General features: G+C 36.6%; 2 protein-coding genes across 8 annotated transcripts in view; both read right to left on the reverse strand.

Moving 5' to 3' along the window:
* Nucleotides 1-1,041: 1,041 nt before the first annotated feature.
* Dgkepsilon (diacylglycerol kinase epsilon) overlaps nucleotides 1,042-20,486 on the reverse strand; it is a 156,195-nt gene continuing 136,750 nt past the window's right edge. For 4 of the 7 annotated variants that reach the window (XM_076391866.1, XM_076391867.1, XM_076391865.1 and 1 more), the window contains one exon: nucleotides 1,042-1,364. In XM_076391866.1, coding sequence (XP_076247981.1) covers nucleotides 1,236-1,364 — 129 coding nt within the window. In that variant the 3' untranslated portion in view covers nucleotides 1,042-1,235. Of the gene's footprint in view, nucleotides 1,365-11,265; nucleotides 11,565-11,637; nucleotides 11,805-13,266; nucleotides 13,336-20,486 lie in introns of those variants that run through there. The other 3 variants (XR_013003243.1, XR_013003242.1, XM_076391869.1) reach the window with 3 other exon arrangements.
* Nucleotides 15,238-15,808, reverse strand: LOC143187644 (uncharacterized). Its single transcript, XM_076391890.1, has 3 exons — nucleotides 15,443-15,808; nucleotides 15,347-15,350; nucleotides 15,238-15,273 (listed from the first exon to the last, which is right to left on the reverse strand). Exons 1-3 carry the CDS (start codon nucleotides 15,790-15,792, stop codon nucleotides 15,238-15,240), a joined length of 390 nt encoding a protein of 129 aa, XP_076248005.1. The 5' UTR covers nucleotides 15,793-15,808.

Raw genomic sequence — 20,486 nt, forward strand, 5'->3', positions numbered from 1 at the left:
GCTCTGAGGTTAAAGCCACCTGTAGCTTTGGCATCGATTAGGGCATACGAAATCAGACCCTTTGCACATACACACACACATACACTTACTCTGCGCTCTGTATAGAGGATTTTCAACCGCGAAATATATATATTAATAATTAATGATAGCCTAACTATCTAACCTTACCTCACTTAATAAGCGTAGATGTATACCCTTGCGCTACTGAAATATTTTATAGATATCTAATAATCTGACCTTACTTTTGAACAATTACATATAATATATAACCATTTTATACTTCTATAAATATTCAACTAAATTAGAATAGGTATAAATTATTGTATTAAAGGTAGGATTAGAATAGGTTCTTAATAAATAAATTTTGTTAAGAAAGATCTAAATTTTGGATTTCAACTCGTTAACCACACACCACAGGAACCCCCACCTTTCGTCCATTGGAAAGCTGCTCTTCCATGGACAACGTAGTATCGCTTTAGGGACGTTACAGCTCCGAATTTGACCTTGTACCACCTTTTAATATAACGAAGGCTGTATTTGTTACACCCTTTATAAAAGTTTTTAATTCATGAATTAACAAAAGTTTCCTTATTTCAAATATTCCAGTTTTTGCCATCTACGACAACCAGCAATCAATGTTTTATTAATATATATATTAAAAAATAAAATTGCAACCTATATTTACATTCTCTGAAAAAAACTACACTTTTCATGTACTAATTACCTATAAATAAAATTCTCAAACTTCACCTACCTTTTGACTCGTGAGGGTAGTGTGTCCCCTTAATTATGATTGTTTTTTATGTTAATAACAGTCAACTTTTTGTTATTGATTTTTTCCTAATAAAATTAAAAATCATAATTTGATTTTCAGGTGTCTGACGTATTTTATCTGCAAAGAAAATTCTAACACATATTTTCGTAATGAGTTGCCTAAATAATTAATGAAACAACAGGACAGGAGTGCTCAGAGAAATGATCTGTGCAAAGAACGAAGATATTAATGCACAAAAGATATACAGACAATATATAAAATTATAACACTATCTTTATTTCAAATAAAATATACACAGTACATATTCTTTCAGAACAGTGGTTAGATTTTTCAATTTGTTTAAATCACTAGCAGCATCTTTGTTAACACGTTTTGTTGTTAACGTGTATGCACTTTTTCCATTTTATGCTAAAAATTGGAATGTACACATATTCAACATCATAGTTCCGAAAAAACATATTTAGTTAATGTTTCTCTGCGTGTTCATCAACATGGATGCCTGGTTGCAATGACTAATATTAAATTCGCAAGGCTGTTGGTACCATGGTTCGCCATCAATTTGCATAGCACAAGACCTTAATAATTTTACCTAAATGTCATATAAAATATTATCTAAGAATATTATATAAAAAATAACAAACATTCAAATATATTAAAACAAATATGCATAAAATACGTATACAATTCTCATTGTTGAAGTTTCTGAAAGTTTCAGTGTGTTTTTCGACCCCCTAAAGAAGCCAGCAGCAATGCTAGCGAAACGTCGGGAAATCTCTTCTTGCAAGACACGGCTTACACCCGAAAGCTTCAACAATGAGAATTGTATGACGCCTGGCCGTGAAACCCTCAAATCTCTGAAAATACGTATATTTGTCCAAAAAGATATAGCGAGGTCGTAAACTGCGCCCTTGACTGTACTGTACTCTGTACAGTCTGTACAGTACCAAGGACGGGATGTAAACTTTACCAGCTAAGAAAATAGCTGAAATACATATTTAAAATAAACTTCACTCGTCTCTGAATAAAGTTCTTGTTTTATAAAAAGAGGTGCTAAGATTATTATTTTAAAACTTTGAAGCTGTAAAATTTGAGACTACCGCTACGTTTACGACTATACAATATCTCCTTGAACCATTGCACATGCAATTTAACTCAACTTTTTTGGATGTCACTTTTCACTTTGGTATGCCACTATACATACAGACCCACTATAATTTTTCTACACACGTATTTCCGAGGCTGTTCTCGGCAGTATTCTCTAATCAAAGAAATTTTCACAATATCTTTCCCTGTTCTAAAGGCAGGGCCCCACTGATATAACTGGGCGGCGCGCAAAGCCTCGTGAACTGTTTGAAAGAGGATCGATTTTTACGATCAGTTTAGGAAACATTACTAACCGCACAGCTAAGTCGCACACACGAATACCAAACACGCATGTCGGAATCAAAGAATGCTCTATGCCTGTTCCAAACATCTTTCTCTATAGTAATTAGGTCGGCTATAGGGGTCCGATAAAAATCACCGACACAAATTTCCCTGACATGATTTTCACAAACATTTTATCGACTCCAGATTTGACCGACAATAACTTTCGCTGACAACATCTTTAACCGAAAACGACTTTAATCGACAACGATTTTGACCGACATTGACTTTAACCGATGACAGTATTACCCGATAGTAACATTGCCTGACAACATTAGGCGACTGCGTATTTTTCCTACAAACATTGCCTCAGTTAGCGTATTACTGAGATCTGAATCACATCGTACATATTCGTTAGAATATATACTTACAGAGGAACATATTCAACAAATACTTAGAAATCGTACACTTTACAGCACCACAAGGCTCTTGCAGGCATTAGCACACAATATTACGTAATAATAAATTTAATGCAATTAATGCATTTTTTACACAGTTCATTGAATATACTGAAAATCTTTGTTATATTGATTTATGTAAGTTATTAACATCGAAAATATAGTCAATTTAGAGAAGTAACTTAGGCTACGACAGAGGTGTGATGGCCAGACTGGAGAGCAGATGTCAATTTATGAGGAGAACGCGACTTCCGGCAAATTTAAGAATTCGGGAACGGTTTATGCGTTTAGCGTTTTACTGTGGAAGATCTTCGAATTTGGTGGGGTTCGTTAGACTGGTCATAAAATATGTGCACCCCAAACGGGCCCTTAGGTAGCCGACGGGAGTCCGGGTGGACGTACCCTACGCGATCTACGTGCCCTCACTCCACCGACCCCGGAGGGCAGATATTTCCGGAAATAAGATTAGTGTGTGAACAATAGGATCTAAGATGGTTTCTATATTGTAAGCCGGTATTTTTATAATCTAGCTTTTATTTTTATATTTTATTTTTATATTTTTATAATCTTTATAATTTTTATTTTTATATTTTATTTTTATATTTTTATAATCTAGTAAAAGAATAAAGTATTGTTAGATTGAATCCAAGTACATTAACATTGACTTATTATGTTAATATTTTCGTTGCAATTAATGTTTTTGTTATACGATCCACCGAATGTATTTGAAAATTTGGTTATATTCATTATTAAGTAAATGGATTTCCTTTTCTAATACTTTATGTTCATATCAATAATATACAAACGTGTTTTGTTTAGTTTGGTTTAATTGCGTTTCTTCGTAAATCTGGCCTCTCATTCACTGTGCACTATATCAAGAAAAAAGTACATAATCAATTAGATAGTACATCGTTATTAATAAACATCATATAAAAATTGTTGTAGATAATGTTGCTGTTGGTTATTAATGTCGTCGGTCAAATTTGTTGTTCATCAAAATCGTTGTCGATCAAAATCGTTTTCGGTTAAAGGCGTTGTCGGTAAAAGTTATTGTCGGTCAAATCTGGAGTTGGTAAAATGTTGCCGGTGAAAACCGTGTCGGCGAAATTTGTATTGGTGATTTTCATACAACTCGGCTGTTGATAGTAACCGAAATCAGGTTTCCACACTTCATGCTACATAAAGTGCCCCAGCAAAGTGCTCAATTGTCCTTCAATCCTATTTATTGAACAATTCAACTCTTATATAAGTGTTATATAAATCTTCGCTACCTTCTAAATACTCTTTTGAGTTGACTTCAAGAATATTATTTTATTATTATACTTTGGAAAATATTCTAATTCTAAAAATTACATTTTCTATATTTACCATATCGAAAGGTGGATCAAAGAAATAAATAAAACTACAAAATATTGTCATTCAGAGTTTTAAATGAATTATCTAAGTTGTAAAAAATAAAAAAAGAGGAAAATGAATTTAGAAATGCCGATGTAGTATTGTAGCAAAACCGGATTTATAATCATATTGTTGCGAGCACCGAATATGTCGCCACGACTTGCTGCGCTCGCAACGAAGAATAGGAAGACGTTCGAGGAACGTCAGAATAAGACAGAATTCTGACAGCTGTCAGAGCGAACAGACTGTTTACGAAATACACGAATATTATACACGGATATTGTAAATAAAACCTATCCTAGTGCAGTGTATATAACATTATTGAACGTTACGTGATGCCACAGCGGTTAAGAGATCGAAGTGCGCGCGGGCAGCCGCGGGGCTCCCCAACATCGTAACAATATTAATTCAGTACATAAATATCACTAATACTATTATCGACTATGTTTTTCACATTTTTTAACTTGATACGCCATAGTAAAAAAATAAAAAGCAATTTTTTCGTAGTTCCTACGGATTGTATATTATTTCACTGTGTATCAAAACATTAAAAATTCTACAAAGTACTTATTTCATGAGGAATGATCGAAAGCTGGACGTATTAGTTGCTATCATCAGTAAAAAGTACGGAAACATTGGTTTTTATTTTTTTAATTATGCCGGATCAAAGCATAAAATATTTAAATAAATTGAGCTTAATAATATGACTTCCTAATTCGATTGTACACTTTATTGGATGGTGAGTAAATAGACATATAATTACTATCGGTAAAATTCATCCTTTCGAACATGAATTCACCTACTGCTTGAACACTTGCTCCACTGGGTCGCTGTGCCGATTCCGGTCTTTCGTGGATAATGCACAGGTGCTGCTGATCCCAGCTATTTAACACCACAGGCAGCCATCTTGCATTTATAACACTCAGCGGTCACTAATACTGGTAACTTCACCAATCCAGCACTTGACCTTTCAACGACCGACAATCACGGAACGCACCGGATTAAAAACCCTTCGTCGTGGATTATTTTGAAACGTTTTGCGGCGCAACTCCACAATGCCGAGGCATTCTGTAAATAAAAGCTAGATGTTACACAGTTCGGCGGCGGAATTACAATCGATACCGACGATTTTTTCCGAAGTCTCTTTCCTCGTGTCCTTTCATCTATCCAGGGCGACTTCTCGGGGTGTAACGTAGTCGAAATATTTAAATTTGATTTGTTAATTGACACCGAGGTTGGGTCTTCCTCACTTACTTTTTTTTAGTGGAGGAGGTAGTCATTTCTTCAGGTCGAAAAAGTTGCAAACAAATTCATGGGAGGAAGCAAACGCACATCGGATTAGTGTAGGAGACCGTAACGAGTGTCTCGTAGATATGGCCATTTATGATCATAGGTATTGCCCTGCAAGTTCAAAGGAACCATCCGTACTCAAGAATGAAGGCCGCAAGGGTGCGTCGCGCTTACCGTTGAAGTCCATTCGATGCATTCGGGCGGATGAAATATGGAAGTTCCCGTCTTAAAAATACTAATTGGGGATAGTTTCTAGACGTTAAACATTTGATTAACGAATGTCTGGCAAAGGGAATCGATGAGGGAAAATTACGTCAATTATATTCTCATTCTTTAGTTACTTCAATATCAAAGACCTGCGACCGGTATGCATGTTATTACTGTACAAACACAGTGATCATCCGATGCCCGTTTTTCTCTTCCCCAATTTTCCTAAACCTTTTCGACCTATAGGGGCGGCTTATCAGTGTATTAAAGATTTGACGGATCTTCTACAAGCATGCAAATGCATTTAGATACATGTAAAATAAGGATCTCCTTTATAAACCACTTGGAAATTAAATTCAGTATAATGGCAAACCGTTTATCTGATTTTGCCGTTTAAATATAAGTAAGAAAAAACTTCAAAACAATAATTGAAATGAGCTGCAAGTACATAAAGGTGTTTGCCCAGTCTTAAATGATATTTGAGACACAATATAAGATTCAGTGCTTTCCAACTACGCTTAAGATGACACAACTATGCACAACTAAAATGCTGTGTTCAACTTGGAGTGGCTAGGCAAGGTATTCTCAGATCATCAATACCATATCTTCTCTCGCAGGCGTTTAGGTAATTTGTGAATTTAAAACTCTGACAATATAAATAGATTTTCATTATGTTGCATTTTAAAATATTTCTAAGGTTATTTATCGACATCAATACCTTGCCTTCCACAAACGTACAACTAATTCATCAATTTAAATAAAGTTTTAACACATTGTGTACACTTTCATTAGTTTGCAATTTCTAAATAATTCTTATTTATCGACACCTTCATTTTGCCTGACCACGCCAAGTTGAACACAACATTTTAACTATGCATAGTTGTGTTATCTTAAGCGTAGTTGGAAAGCACTGAATCTTACATTACATTACACAGTGTCGCCTTTGCACATTTCTGGAAAGCACCTTTATGTACATGCAGCTCATTTCGATTTCGCAAAAATTTTTGTGACACAATACCGACTTTTTCATGTACTTGGCCTAATTTTTTTAACTTTTTTGAATTTTTTTGTTAGGATCTCACTTCTTCTTAGAATGGTAATTTGCATAGGGAATGACTTCAGATAATTCTTAATATTATACTTTATACAGTAAAATATACAAAATACTTTTTGCATATTTATCGTGCATAAACATCTGCAGTTTAGTAATAACGACTACAATTAACACCTTTCGAAGAAAAATATGTATACATTTTTATCATTTCGTGGTCAAGCTTGCCTTTCTACACGTAAATCATCAACGGATATTCACGTTGTGCCCTTACCTCTTACGATACTCGTGTGATGACCATCGGCAGTACTTTCACCATGGTCGAAAATTGCTGCCTTAAGGGGGCAGACTCCTTCGGAACCTACTAAAACGGGCCGGTGTTTTTCGTTAATAACTCGTTAACCAAGCCTCATCTTACATTTTCGCTAAGGAAAAAGTTGTTTCAAATCACTCCCTGAATCACCCCTTTCAAGGAACTGAAACATTTTTGTTACACCCTGTATAGATATACAGGGCATTCATGTACTTGACGTCGTGTAGATATAAGATAAGTTATTTATCCGTATCATTCCTTTATCTTTCCTATAACAAAGTTTGATCCATATTTCTTTCCTTCAGAATACATTTCAACGAATACCTATCTATTTTTTCGATTTTGTTTCATAAAAATATTTTAAAAAGTAACAGGAAAAATAGAAATAATAAATTGGAAGGTTTATCTAGTTACAATACGAGTATAAATGTACAGACACTACATCAGCAGCGTGATAAACAGCAAGGCTCTGTTGCAGGACACAGACATCAAAATAGTTAAAGGGATTAGAATACAATTGATGTATTTATCCTTCGATGCGGGAACGAGTTAGTCTCTGCTAGACATTCGTTGGTAAAATGTTTAATGCATCGAATGCATCGAAAGAACTTCTACGGTAAGCGCGACGCAACCCTTGCAGCCTTCAGTCTCGGGTACCGATGGCTCTTTCGACCTTGCAGGGCAATACCTGTGATCATAAGTGGCCACATCTGCGAGACACTCGTTACACTAATCTGATATGCCTTTGCTTTGTCCCATGAATTCTTTTGCGACTTTTTCGAGCCGAAGAAGAGACTACCACCTCCACTAAAAAATGTAACTGAGGAAGATCCAACCTCGTTTTTATCAACTAACAAATCAAATTCGAGTATTTCTTCGGAGCTACATCCCGAGAAGTCGCGCTGGAGGGATGCGAGGGCACGAGGAAAGAGAGTTCGGGAAAAATCGTCAGTATCGATCGTAATTTCGCCGCCGAACTGTGTAACATCTTGTTTTTATTTACGGAATGCCGCAGAACGTTTCAAAATAATCGGTTGTCCGCCATTAGAAAGTCAAGTGCTCCTTTAGTGAAGTGATCAGTGTTAGTGACCGCGAAGTGTTGTAAAGGCAAAGTGGATTCTTGTGGTGTCGTATACCTGTGAGCAGTGCTATATGGGCATCATGCCCCAATGACCGGAATCGGCACAGTGACTCAGTGCAGCAAGTGTTCAAGTAGCAGGTGAATTCCTCTCCGAATGGGTGAGTTTTACTTTTATTTTCGAATGAAGGAGTCATATTATTAACCTCAATTCATTTAAACACTTTTTGTTTCGGTCCGTCATAATTAAAAAAATAAAAACCAATGTGTCCGTACTTTTTACGGATTATAGCAACTAATACGTCCGTTTTCATTCATTCCTTATGTAATAACTATTTTTGTAGAATTTTTAATGTTTTGATTCACAGTAAGATAATGTACAATCTGTAGGAACTACGAAAACATTGCTTTTTATTTTCTTACTATGGCGTATCAAGTTAAAAAATTTGAAAAAAATAGTTCACAATAGTATTAGTGATATTTATGTACTGAATTAATATGATTATAAATCCGGTTTTGCTACATACTAGATCGGAATTTCTAAATTCTTTTTCCTCTTTTTTTTATTTTTTACAATCTGGATAATCCATTTAAAAGTCTGAAAAAATTCCATAATATGTGTCACGATAGCTAACATGTCCCTGATTTTTTTCATAATTTTCTATGTAATAGTTTAAGAGAAAGTGGGCAATAACGTAGAGATCTTGAGTTTCTTGTACAAGACTCGAGTACAGTGAAAGCAAATGCTACGCATAGCTTGTGCACCGCCACTAATTGGTCGACCGCTCGCTATAGGTGCTCTCTGATTGGTCAACGTTTTTCATTAGTAACTCGTTATTAAAGCTTCAGAGAACATTTTTGCAAAGGAAAAGGTTGATTAAAATGATCCCAGGAATCTCCCCTTAATGACTTCACCAGCTTGTGTGGGACACCCTGTATACGTATACTGCATTACAATCATACAATTCTTAAAAAGATAACTTGTTTAGACACAGTAATCGTATAATTAATTACTGTTTATAGCTGCAAGTATCATGTTTGTGCTTGTATTAATATGGACGTAGTTCATGTACAAATAATGAGGAACTTTAGAGTGTAATCTACTGTGTTCCGCTCATGAGATGATGCTTGCGACAGTATAGGTGCAAGAGGGGTCTCTTGATCTACAGTGTGTATATGGCTACCGTGACGAGTGGTATGCGAGAGCCGAAAGTATGTGAAACTGAGCGTGTCCTCTTCCACTCTGACCAATTTGACTTTTCGGGGATCATCTCTTAAACGGAGCATAGTATAAACTGTAAAGCGCCTTTGCATTTACACGTAATAGCAGATTATTCTCAGCATAGCACGTACACGATCTTCTCCGCGCATGAAAGATTGTGTATTTGGATTCCATTTCACCACCGTTTCGACCCTTTCAAGTAGGTCTCAGAATTGTGCACGGCCGCACACGGTACAAGTGGGATCGGGATTGCGAACAAAATTGGACGTGCATCCCCCGACGTGATTGCAGCAGTGGGACCCTACCTTAAGAGAAACACTTTATGATGAGCATCATTTATTTGTATGTGAAAGCGTTCTTGAAATATCAATGTGATTTGTTGTCTTTTTAATGGAACTGCACGGGGCGTTAACAAAGATATGTTACAAATTTTAAAATAAGGTATGACGTAAAAATGCCCATTTCAAAACAAACCCTTTGTCACGACAGTCCCTACACTAAAAACAATCCGAATTGCCCTACCAAGTGATCTAAGAACATACAAAACGAATTTGGTGTTATACTTAAAAGGCTGTAACTCCATATCTGACTTTAGAAGGGATGTTTCGGTTGCCAACTAGGCGAATAAAATTTTCCTAAACTAAGATTCAATATGGCTGTTCATAAACTGTAAAGTTATATTTATATGTCATGGATACAAAAAATGGTACATAATGTAAACTTAGAGGCATAAGAGGTGAATTCGACTTCTCAGAAGAGGAAATGGCGTATGCCATGTCGTTGTGGCTAGAGATCCTCAAATTAGAGTCTAGAAATAACGTCAAGATTAGATCGGGTGACGTCATTTTCCAACTAAAATCCATACCGCGAAATTTAAATAGTAAGGCATAATGTGATTACTCATTTTTCTCATTTACACTTAAATTTTATTTTACAATAATATATCTATATTGGTCTATTGTTTCTTTTATAAAGTTTATGTTTGCAATGTCTGAAGACACTGTTCACCCAGCTCGGACAAATCTGACCGCATTTATACTCTCTATCTCTTTCTTACATGAGAGCCATTGAATAAGAGAGAGAGATAGAAAGTATCAATGCGGCCAAAATTGTTTGAGTTCGCTGTACTGTGTCCTCATAATGTGGAATTGAAATCTGTGATACCATCGATGCAGTATAGGATAGACTTATCATCCAATATATTTTTGTGTCACATGCCCCAGAGGCTCACAAACCCCCTTACCATTTTTATGTAACATCCAACAGGATCGATTCAGCCTAAAATAATGTAACAGTGCTGCAAGTGATAGGAATCCAAATTACATATAATCGAAAACATTTATAATCTGAAACGATCTAAACTTGTAATCAATTCCAAAAATATGATAATATTATAGGACGATTCCGTTTAAAATACTCTTATTTGTTATACAAATATTACCGAGAATCAAGAAAGTGGAAGAAATCATAATAAAATTACGGTAATTGTATCGTGTTACAAAAACTGGAATAATAATTGTAATTTATTATTACTGTTTATATTGTATCTTAATCTTAATAAAGAATTATACTGCAAATTTATCTAAGGATATATTAAATGATCATTGAACGGGGAAACCAGGAATTAAATATAATTACTATGATATACACGCGTTTGAACGTACCGCGTGACGCCGAGTCACGTGACCCGACCGAGGGCGACGATTCACGAAGTCGTGGTTGCGACGCGTGGTTGTTCGAGATCAGAGCACGTGGAACGGGTGCGTGTAAATAGTACGCAACAGTCGTCGCAGTTTACAGTCGTACTACGGCGTTAAAGAATTGTCCGATCATTGTGAATATTTGTAAGTATCAATACACGACAATTACCATTATTCTAATAAGTTTTTAATCACAGTATATGTATATATATTAATTAATGATTTTTCAACATTTATAGAATTCGAATTAACAAACGTAGCAACGAAAACATTAGGATACATTCCCAAAAAGTATTTGAAAAGAGATAGATCATAGATGCATAGAAGATGAATAGACATTTTTACGTACGATGCTTCTAAATTCTTCCTTTGGTTCTCGCAGCATTTGAACGACAATCTCATCTTTTATTATTGGTTCCTCTTTATTTTAACAGAAAAAAAAGATTTACAAAATGTAGGAAAAACATTTCCATCCAATTTTTTCACAATGACAAAGTTTATGCAACACCACCAGTAGTGGTGCTCAAAACAAAGTGATCTGGCCAGATCACTTTTTCAGATCGTATCGCGTATTCCACTAACAAGGCCACAAAGTAAAAAAAATGTGATCGGTTCGGCCTTTGGCACAGGTATTATGGGTACTTTAAAGTAAAAAAAAACGTGGACACTTGAATGTTTCCATGATTTTTCTAAAAGTGGCATCATATTTTCTGAAAAGTGGTAATTACCTCATTTTCTAGATCATTTTGAAATGACTTATATACGATGACAAAAAATTCTCACCAAATTTACGAGGAAATGCCCTTAAAGGAAACTTTTCAGCGTTCCAAAACACCCTTTGCAATTTTTCTATACGATTGCGCAGTCGTAAATTATAGGCGCTCAAAGTTAGAAGTGTCAATTTTCATACAACAGTAAATAACGTGGTAATAAAACCTGGTAGAACAAAACTAAACAAAACAAAATTAAAGGAAAAAGTTGGCGCTTTAAAAGCATTTAAATGGATTCGCGAAAAAAAGTTTCTTTCATCCCATGCATCACTTCAGAGTTGATAAAAATTTGAAAAAATTTTGTTGTTGCGCTTTATCTTGAAAAAATGGTTCTATATTGCACAAAAAATTAATTGGGTACATGATTTAAAAACGAAAAACTTCAAGCTAAAAAATGGCTGCTTCCAATATTTTTTACACCTATTTTTCACGGAGACACAGCCGTTTGAAAATGACCAAACTTTTCGCAAAATTTTAGCGGACCTTTAAGTTTGTGCACCATTGTATAAAAAACGTTTAACCCTAGGCGCGATTCGGGTTTCCTCCAGGACTGTCCTAAATGTTAACATTATGGATATCTCGTACTGATTGTTCTCCCGAAATTCCAGAGTCATTGCAACCGACACAAACTTTATATCGAGCGAGACCACGCGTGCCGCTTGTAACAGGCGCGTGCCGCTTGTAACAGGCACGTGCCTGATTCTGTTGCCGAAAACCTGCACGATCTTCCCTTGCCATGCCGTAACGTGCGCCCGATTTTCTGTAATAAACACTTGTGAAAGATACACGCCATATCGTCATTGCTTTGCCGTGAAGGCTAGATTCCTCCACTCGTTTCCGACCCAAGATTTTTCCTATCCCACGAGCTAGCTGAAGCTTCCGTCGTACCTATGTCGCAAGGATCGCGTACTTTTCGGAGTTTTCATTACTCGACGCGAAAATGCCTGGTGCCCGTATGGACGATTGGCCCTTTTACCGAGTGACTTGCGGGGCGAATACGGCAAGGTTTATCAGGCACCCCTGGCTCGAGCACACAGCAGCTCGATGCAGAGAATCCACCTGATAAACTAAATAAAAATGTCATTGTTATCCAAAAAATAGTTGATTCTTTTCATTATCATCTCATATTGCACCTAAATAATGACTTCATAATTTGGTTTTCTTTCTTTATGCTAATGTTATGATTTTAATTACGAATTTATTTTCTTCATTTTTAGTACTATTACTACTATTATTATTATTTATTAAGAAACAAATGAAGTCTATTTTACATATCAATCTGTTAGCAGCAATGCATTTTTAGCGAGAAAGTTAGAAGAAACATGACCGAACGGTGCTTGATTTTTAATAGCTTTATGACGGGATCTTAGGATATGTATGGCCTGAAGAGTGAACGAGTGAGACAGTCCTGGAGGCAAACAAGTCCTGGGGGTAAACAACGGCTGACCAATAACCACGTTGGGTCTTTCAACTATCGAGTATCGTTGGAATTGACTGCTTATGCTTGAAAAGTTTATTTAGAGATGACAAGCAATCCGACGTCGTATTGTTATAGGGACTCTGTTTCCGGAAGATTTGGTCACAGAGTGGGGAAGGCTATGTTTTTTGGTAAGAGAACTGTAATGAACCCTACGGCACTTACCTCAGCACTTCGTAACGGGACACATTTTTTAATAATTTCTCTAACAAATCAAAACCAAAGACTATTCAACTGTAATAGAAAAACAGAAAATTAACATATTAGAGTAACCAGTTGCATATAGTTTCGAAATAATTAAAATGTAAATTCGATTATTATTAGGTCATTGAACTTTGAAAATATTTTGTGAATAAATAATTTTCAAAATCTAATTTTACCGAGAATTTGCAGAATACAATTAAATAATAATTTAAAAAAAAAGTAGAAATCCTGCATCGGGATTTGAATTGCCGATTGAATAATCTTATTCTATAAATAGCCGCTGGCACTTGGCTTTATGTGACGTCAATCTTGGAAAAAAGCATAGAACATATAGCGTACACGATTAGAATGGAGAGGTATGTTTACAGTAGTGTAACACAAGCCTTAAGAACAATGCCATCGTATTTTTATTGTTTAAAGCTTACTATATATTTATATACAGATACATTCAAATAACCTTTAACCTCTTCCTTACGATACGTATGTACTCTACAAGCTATATGCTCAAATTAAAAAATTATATATTAAGATGATAAATCTTAAGTGTTAGAATTGCTGAGTGTGCAATTCTGACGCTTCGATTACTCGACTGGGGTGTGACCTCTGATCGATGCGCGCTTATTTTTGCCAACGACGACAATACGCTGTTACATGTAACAGCTTTCTCCATGTTTGAAATCGGAACAGAAATTCCCATGCCGGTTTCGGAGTCGTTATATGCGCATGCGCTATGCGCTTGCTTTCATTGGTCTCAACGGTTCCATCCCGCGTGAATTTAAATCCACTGGGTTTCAGCGGGTTGGGACATTACGCTATTCAGCGCTCGGGAGTAATGTTTGCTCGACACGCGGTTGGTTACCACAACCGTCCATGCCAATGGGTGTTTTTTAAGCCAAGCGAGGGCATTCGTAGAGTCTGTCCAACAGATCACACGATCGATCGGCAGTGTTAGTGATTTTCTCACATGCACGATAAGCCCGACGAGCAGTACGGCCCCGTTCAATTCATGAACTGAGATCAACTGCATTTTGATCGGAGCCACCCGCATTTTTGCCATTAGTAGTGATGTAAACACATCATTGTTCATCGTCATCACACTCAAGTAGGTGACGGCGGAATAGGCTACGAGCAACGCATCGCAAAATCCATGTAACTCCACAGAGATTACATCAGCTCCGTATCGGATCCATCTAGGTAATTTCCATTCGTTTAATCTGCTCCAATCCATACAAAATGTGTTCTACATTTTGAACGTCTCCGCGGAAACGTGCTCGTCCCACTGGATTTTCTTAGGCTTGCATCAGAATTTTCGCGCGGATCACGACTGGCGAAAGCCAGTCAAGGGGATTGTACAGTTTTGCAATTTCCGAAAACAAAGTGTACTTTGTTATCGGTATTGCGGACGGCTGAAACCTTTAATTCGGAATCATCAAACAAATTAAGGTCGACTGGGTGTGAGTACGAGCTTAGTGGGATGTTTCGTAACAAGTCCGACGAATTGCCAGTCCACTTACGAAGGTTAAATCCACTTTGCTATAAGAGCTCGCACGTTTGTTTGCGGATTTTCTCCAACAACGGTTTGTCGGGAGCTCCGATAAACACATCGTCTACATAGACGTCCTTCTCGAGGATAGAAGCGGCGAGCGAGTGCCGATCGCCGTTCTGCTTTTTCAACTCGAGAAGCGTTCGCATCGAAAGATATGGGGCGTACGCCGCACAGTGGGGCAAAATGGCAAAAAAGTGGAAAAAAATCAATATCTCTGGAAATAATGATTATATCGACTTGAAAGTTTCAAGTATATCACTACTCTTATACCAGAAAATATTTGCCAAATTTCAAGTCGTTCGGTCAATAGGGAGCCAAGAAAAAAGTTACGGAAGTTGTCAGTTAAAGTACATGTTGTAATAACTTAGCCTTAGAGTGAAATTTTTTCAATTTTTTTTTTGTGTAATGTTCTCTAAAACCTTCTTCGAATATTTTACAAAAAAAAAATCCAATATTTGACCTTCGGATATTGAAGTATTTTCAATTAAATTTCACTAAACTTTTTAGAAAACGGACAATTTCATTGTAAATAATTAATATATAAAGTAATTAATTTAAAAATGATTAAAAATAATAATTACTTAAATTAACAATTTTAAGGCTTCCGCACTGACTTGGATATGTTTTTTTTTCATTTCTGGTCGCAAATGAGATATGTACGGGTCGGATGATTCCAATATTCGATGAAATACATCTTCATTCGTTGTTAAACGAGAAATTTTTCTGGCATGGTGTAATCTAAATGTTTTATAATCTTTATTCCTGTTTTCTTGCGCTTCTTCAGAAAGCTGTCCGATCGGAAGAGCTGCTGTTTGTATCACTTCGGCACCATGAATTAACAATTTGTGCACAGTAGAGGGCATATAATACCATGGATACAGATTGTTGCAATAGAGCAGGTAAACGCTTTGTCGCTGCACCGCTGACGCTATTGCAAACATAGTATCGACACTTCGAAACATACCGAGCTCGGCAGTTCTCATCGGACGAGTTTATTTAGTTTCTGTAATTGTTATGTTATTTTCCTGACTGTAAAAGCTTTGAACATTCAACAAAACCCTTGTTTTCTAAAGAATGTACGAAAATTCTACGTATATGTTACTCTGACGCGACAGAAACGACGAAAATATCGGTTTTTGATTTTTTTTACTATGGCGCACCAAAACGAAAAATCTGAAAAAAATCAGAGATACTAGTAACAATAATATGTATTTAATGTAAAAATATGATTGTAGTTATGAGATTGTGTCAATGCGAAATCCGCGTTTTTTGGTATTTTTTGCGTTTTTTATTTTTCACCGCTTCAATTATCGATTTAAAAATCTCAAAAAATTCTACAACATGTATCTTGGTGTCTGAAATATCTTTGATGTTTTGTTGAATTTTTTATTGAATAGAGTACGAGTAATTTTCAAAAAACGTGATTTTCTATTTACCCCCATTACCACCCCCAGGTTGAGATAGAGGGTTGAAAATTGGCATAAACTAGTTTTTTGTGATAAGCTATTAAATGGCCCATCCCAAATCGAATTTGGTTCGAGGGCACTTTTGATCTCCTTATTCGACTATGCCCTCTGCTTTAATCTGTTCTATTTATTTCACATAAATGACCATAATATTCTACTCCTACATCAATAACTTTCAGCTTAAAGCAGCGTAACGCCGTTTCTGCAATTCTATTTCAATTTAATAATTTTGAATGCTATAGTATGGGTTATTGGAGGGGTTTACTGAATACTTATTGTTGTAATGTCAGACGTTAATATAGGTACATTAAGGGTGTAAAACAATAATTACGCAAATTTACTGCAATAAGTTGGAAATAATATTTTTAAGAAATTGAAATAATTTTACGTCAAGAATGTGGGTAATTATTTCTTAGGCTCTTAAGAATTAAACACAATAAAAATAAACTCGAAGCACGGACCTCCGATTTTGGATTTTTTTCCACGCTTGCCCCACTGTGCGCCGTACCGTATGTCACGGTATTCAACTCGTAAGCGATACGTTGCTCGGTGGCGGGGGTGCGCCACACGATGCATTGAAACCGACGGTCCTCCGGAGCGACGAGAATTTGTCGAAGCATCTTCACAATATCCGCTACTAACATGTATTCATGCAGACGTCACCTCGTTAATACGGCGGTGATATCGTTCTGTAATTTCGGACCTACGTGGAGAATGTCGTTCAGCGAGCATCCCGCCCGTTTTACTGGCGTTAAACACGATGCGCAGCTTTGTCGTAGCGCTCTCCGTGCGAATATCCGCTTGATATGGGATGCAAAGTCATGTTTTATCGATAGACTCAAGGCGAGTCATATAATTCAGCGGGAAACTCACTGTATTTCCTCAAGAGGGTTTGGTCCAGGTCCAATATTCTCTTCAACCTAGTAAAAGCAGAGAAAGCTATTGGGAAAGATTCACTCAACAGCTCGTCCGGGTTTGAATGGTTAAAAGGCAAACGAACGATGAATCTTGAGTATTTAGTAAACTCTTAAAGTTATTAGCAGTGTAACGACCCACGGTCTTCCCTCTCACTCTATCTATTGCTACCTCTCTCTATCTATCACCATCTCTCTTTATATTTGTATCTTTCTAATACTTTATTACTATATTACTGCATATACTATTATCCTAACGCTACCTAATATTTTTGTACCTTATTTTTATACCATATATTATAAGTTTCAATAATATGTTAACATAAAAACAACGTATATCGTCCGATTTCATTCACGATTAGAATAAGACCGCCATTAGAAAGTAAGACATTACGCATGCGCGAATTCCGACTAGCGGGTAATATAAGGAGCTGCGTAAGCAGCAGGAGACACACTTCTCTCTGGCATCGGGTTCCGAACAGACGAAGATCTTGAAGGCAGCTGATATACTCGTCCAGTGAGATCGAGACCGCTCCTTTAGGGGTAGCGACCGTTCTATCAAATAGTAGTTGATGCTCCTTTAATATAGAGTTCGTACTCGCCAGAAGCAGACGAATCGTCTGCCAACAAGCGCTAGAAGCCATTCCTAGTCGGGCACATTTCTAAGGCCGCTCCTGAAGAGTCTTTTCTCGAAGGTAGCGACTGATGCAGGAAAGACAACGAAGGGCTTACGGATGCTTAGGCAATTAAGGCAAAGATTATATGTTTCATGAAACCTTGAGACCGCTCTGAGGTTATAGCCACTTATAACTTTGGCAGCGACCAGGGCGTGCGAAACAAGATCTATTGCAGACACACACACACACAATACACTTCACTTTGTATAGAGGATCCTCTACCGCGAATAATACAAATAATCACATAACCTAACTCTCGTTCAACGACATATATATATCGTATTTGCATAACTCTTGCGTTATCGAGATAATTAATAGATAATTATAATCACGTTCAATATAACCTCACAAATAGATAATCACATATAATATAATCTCATATCATCTTATGATTTTATTTCACCAGATTAGAATAGTTATCATTGTTGTATTAACGTTAGGATTAGAATAAGTATTATTAAATAAATTATTGTTAAGAAAGATATAAGCCTTGAATTTTAACTCCTTAGCCGCACGCCACACGGACCCCCACCTTTTCGTCCATTGGAAAGCCGCTCTTCCATGGACAACGTATTATAGGTTTAGGGACGTTACAGCAGTAAGCTACGTTATAAGTGAGAAACTTCTTTTCAAGCCCGCGTACCAGTGTAAACAAACAAAACACGGAGCACTATGGTCTTTGAGCTTCATTGTTTCGAAATTTCAAGTGGACAAAATGTTAAGGCACTTAAAGTAGTCTGTTGGAAAACGTTAAAGTGTGCAGTTCTTTGCAAGTTTATTTTATAGAAATTACTTATTAATAGTTAGTTTATACACAAACAAAATTAAATTATGGGACGAGGAAAAGCGTTAAGCCAAGATGAGAAGAAAATACTCCAGTTAAAGTCCAATGGAGAAAATTAAGTACACATTGCAAGAAAATTAAAAAGAAGTCGGCGTGCTATACAGAATTTTTTACAAAACCCCGAAAAATGTGGGAAACAGAAGTCGAAAGGAAGGCCTGCAGTCCTTTCTTCAAGGGAAAAAAGATTAAGTTTGAGAAAAGCATCGAATTCTGAACTTACGCCTCGACAAATTGCAGTGGATTGTGGTGTTAACGTATCTATTAAAACAGTAAAAAGAGTAATTCAAAAAACAAGCTGCTTAAAACGGAAGAAATTTGCTGTAAAGCCGCCGTTAACAGATAAACATGAGACCGCCCGATTAAGTTTTGCAATAGAGCATATTCAATGAAAAAACCAGTGGAAACGAATTATATTCACGGATGAAAAAAAACTGAATCTGGATGGTTCAGATGGATATAAATACCATTTCCACGGTTTAAGAAAGGAGCAAAGGGTATTCAGTCGTCGACAATGTCGACTATAGAGGAAAAACAGAAACAGAATTTACTTAAATTTAATTAAGAGGCACATATAGACTTACGCTCGCAGAATTGCTGAGACAAAATATATATATTTCAGCAAGATAATGCAGCTGTGCATTCCGCTCGCATAGTAAAAAATTATTTTGAAACGGAAAATGTAAAGGTTTTAAATTGGCTAGCAAGATCTCCTGATCTAAGTATTATCGAGAATGTTTGAGGAAAACTCAGCCGAACATTATATGAAGGTGAAAAGCAATGTAACACAGTGTCCGAATTAAAATCTGCAATTTTAGAAGCTTGGGAAAACTTGGATCAAAATTATATAAAGGATCTGTACAGAAGTTTACCAAGAAGAATGATTGAAGTGGTGCAATGTCAAGGGCAGTTGAAACATTACTAAAACTTAAAAAAACTATGTAAAAATATAGGGAGAAAAACAAGTTTTCTTCGGCGATATTTTGCCATGGATTTTTGCAGTTCAGCACAATTTGACATGTATTAATTCATGTCAGAACAATAATAAAGGACTCAAATATTGTGAGTCACTAAAGGAACACTTATTGAAATGTCTACATGATCGCTTTGGTGACATATTGGAACTGAATATTAATGCAGAAGATTATATTATTGCTACAGTAAGCCACCCAAAATGAAAACTGCGTTGGCTACTATACAATTTAAGGGATGCTAAATCACAAAGACAAAATCATACGAATTATGGAAGTCTCAAACAGCAAAAATTCATTTGAATGTAGGAGCGATTTTAAATCGTTCACAAACGAAAAAGAACAACAGTTCTTTGATTTTATGGATAAGCCATCAACATCTGTAATTGACAGTAATAGTAGGTACTGTGACGTTGCGCATAGCGCCGTCCCCGGGTATCGCAGTCGGTAATGTTAATGAGAAGAAGGACCGTACGGCCCCCTTGCGAGCACCTGCTGAGAGACGTCTCCTGGGGGAAAAGTCACGTATTAAGAATAGTTACTAACTTCGGATGCCTCCGTGCCGAGCGCGCACGACATTTCAGGGCCGTAGAAGATACCTGAGGGACCCTGAGGCCGTCCCCGTCCCCTGGCCGTGCAGTTCCAGATTCAGGCGCAGTAATGACACCGAATGTTACAAGGGCCCTCCACCCTCGGAGTTGAGGGACTTGCCGCTTCCGCGGTGGACCAAAGGGGCCAAAGAGGGAAACTACCACCAGACAGATGG

The sequence above is a fragment of the Calliopsis andreniformis genome, unplaced genomic scaffold (genome assembly GCF_051401765.1).
Source record: "Calliopsis andreniformis isolate RMS-2024a unplaced genomic scaffold, iyCalAndr_principal scaffold0133, whole genome shotgun sequence".
Classification (NCBI taxonomy): domain Eukaryota; kingdom Metazoa; phylum Arthropoda; class Insecta; order Hymenoptera; family Andrenidae; genus Calliopsis; species Calliopsis andreniformis.

Bases quoted from the DNA above. Each gene is read 5' to 3' on its own strand.
- LOC143187644 (XM_076391890.1), bottom strand. From the start codon at position 15,792: ATGTTTGCAATAGCGTCAGCGGTGCAGCGACAAAGCGTTTACCTGCTC.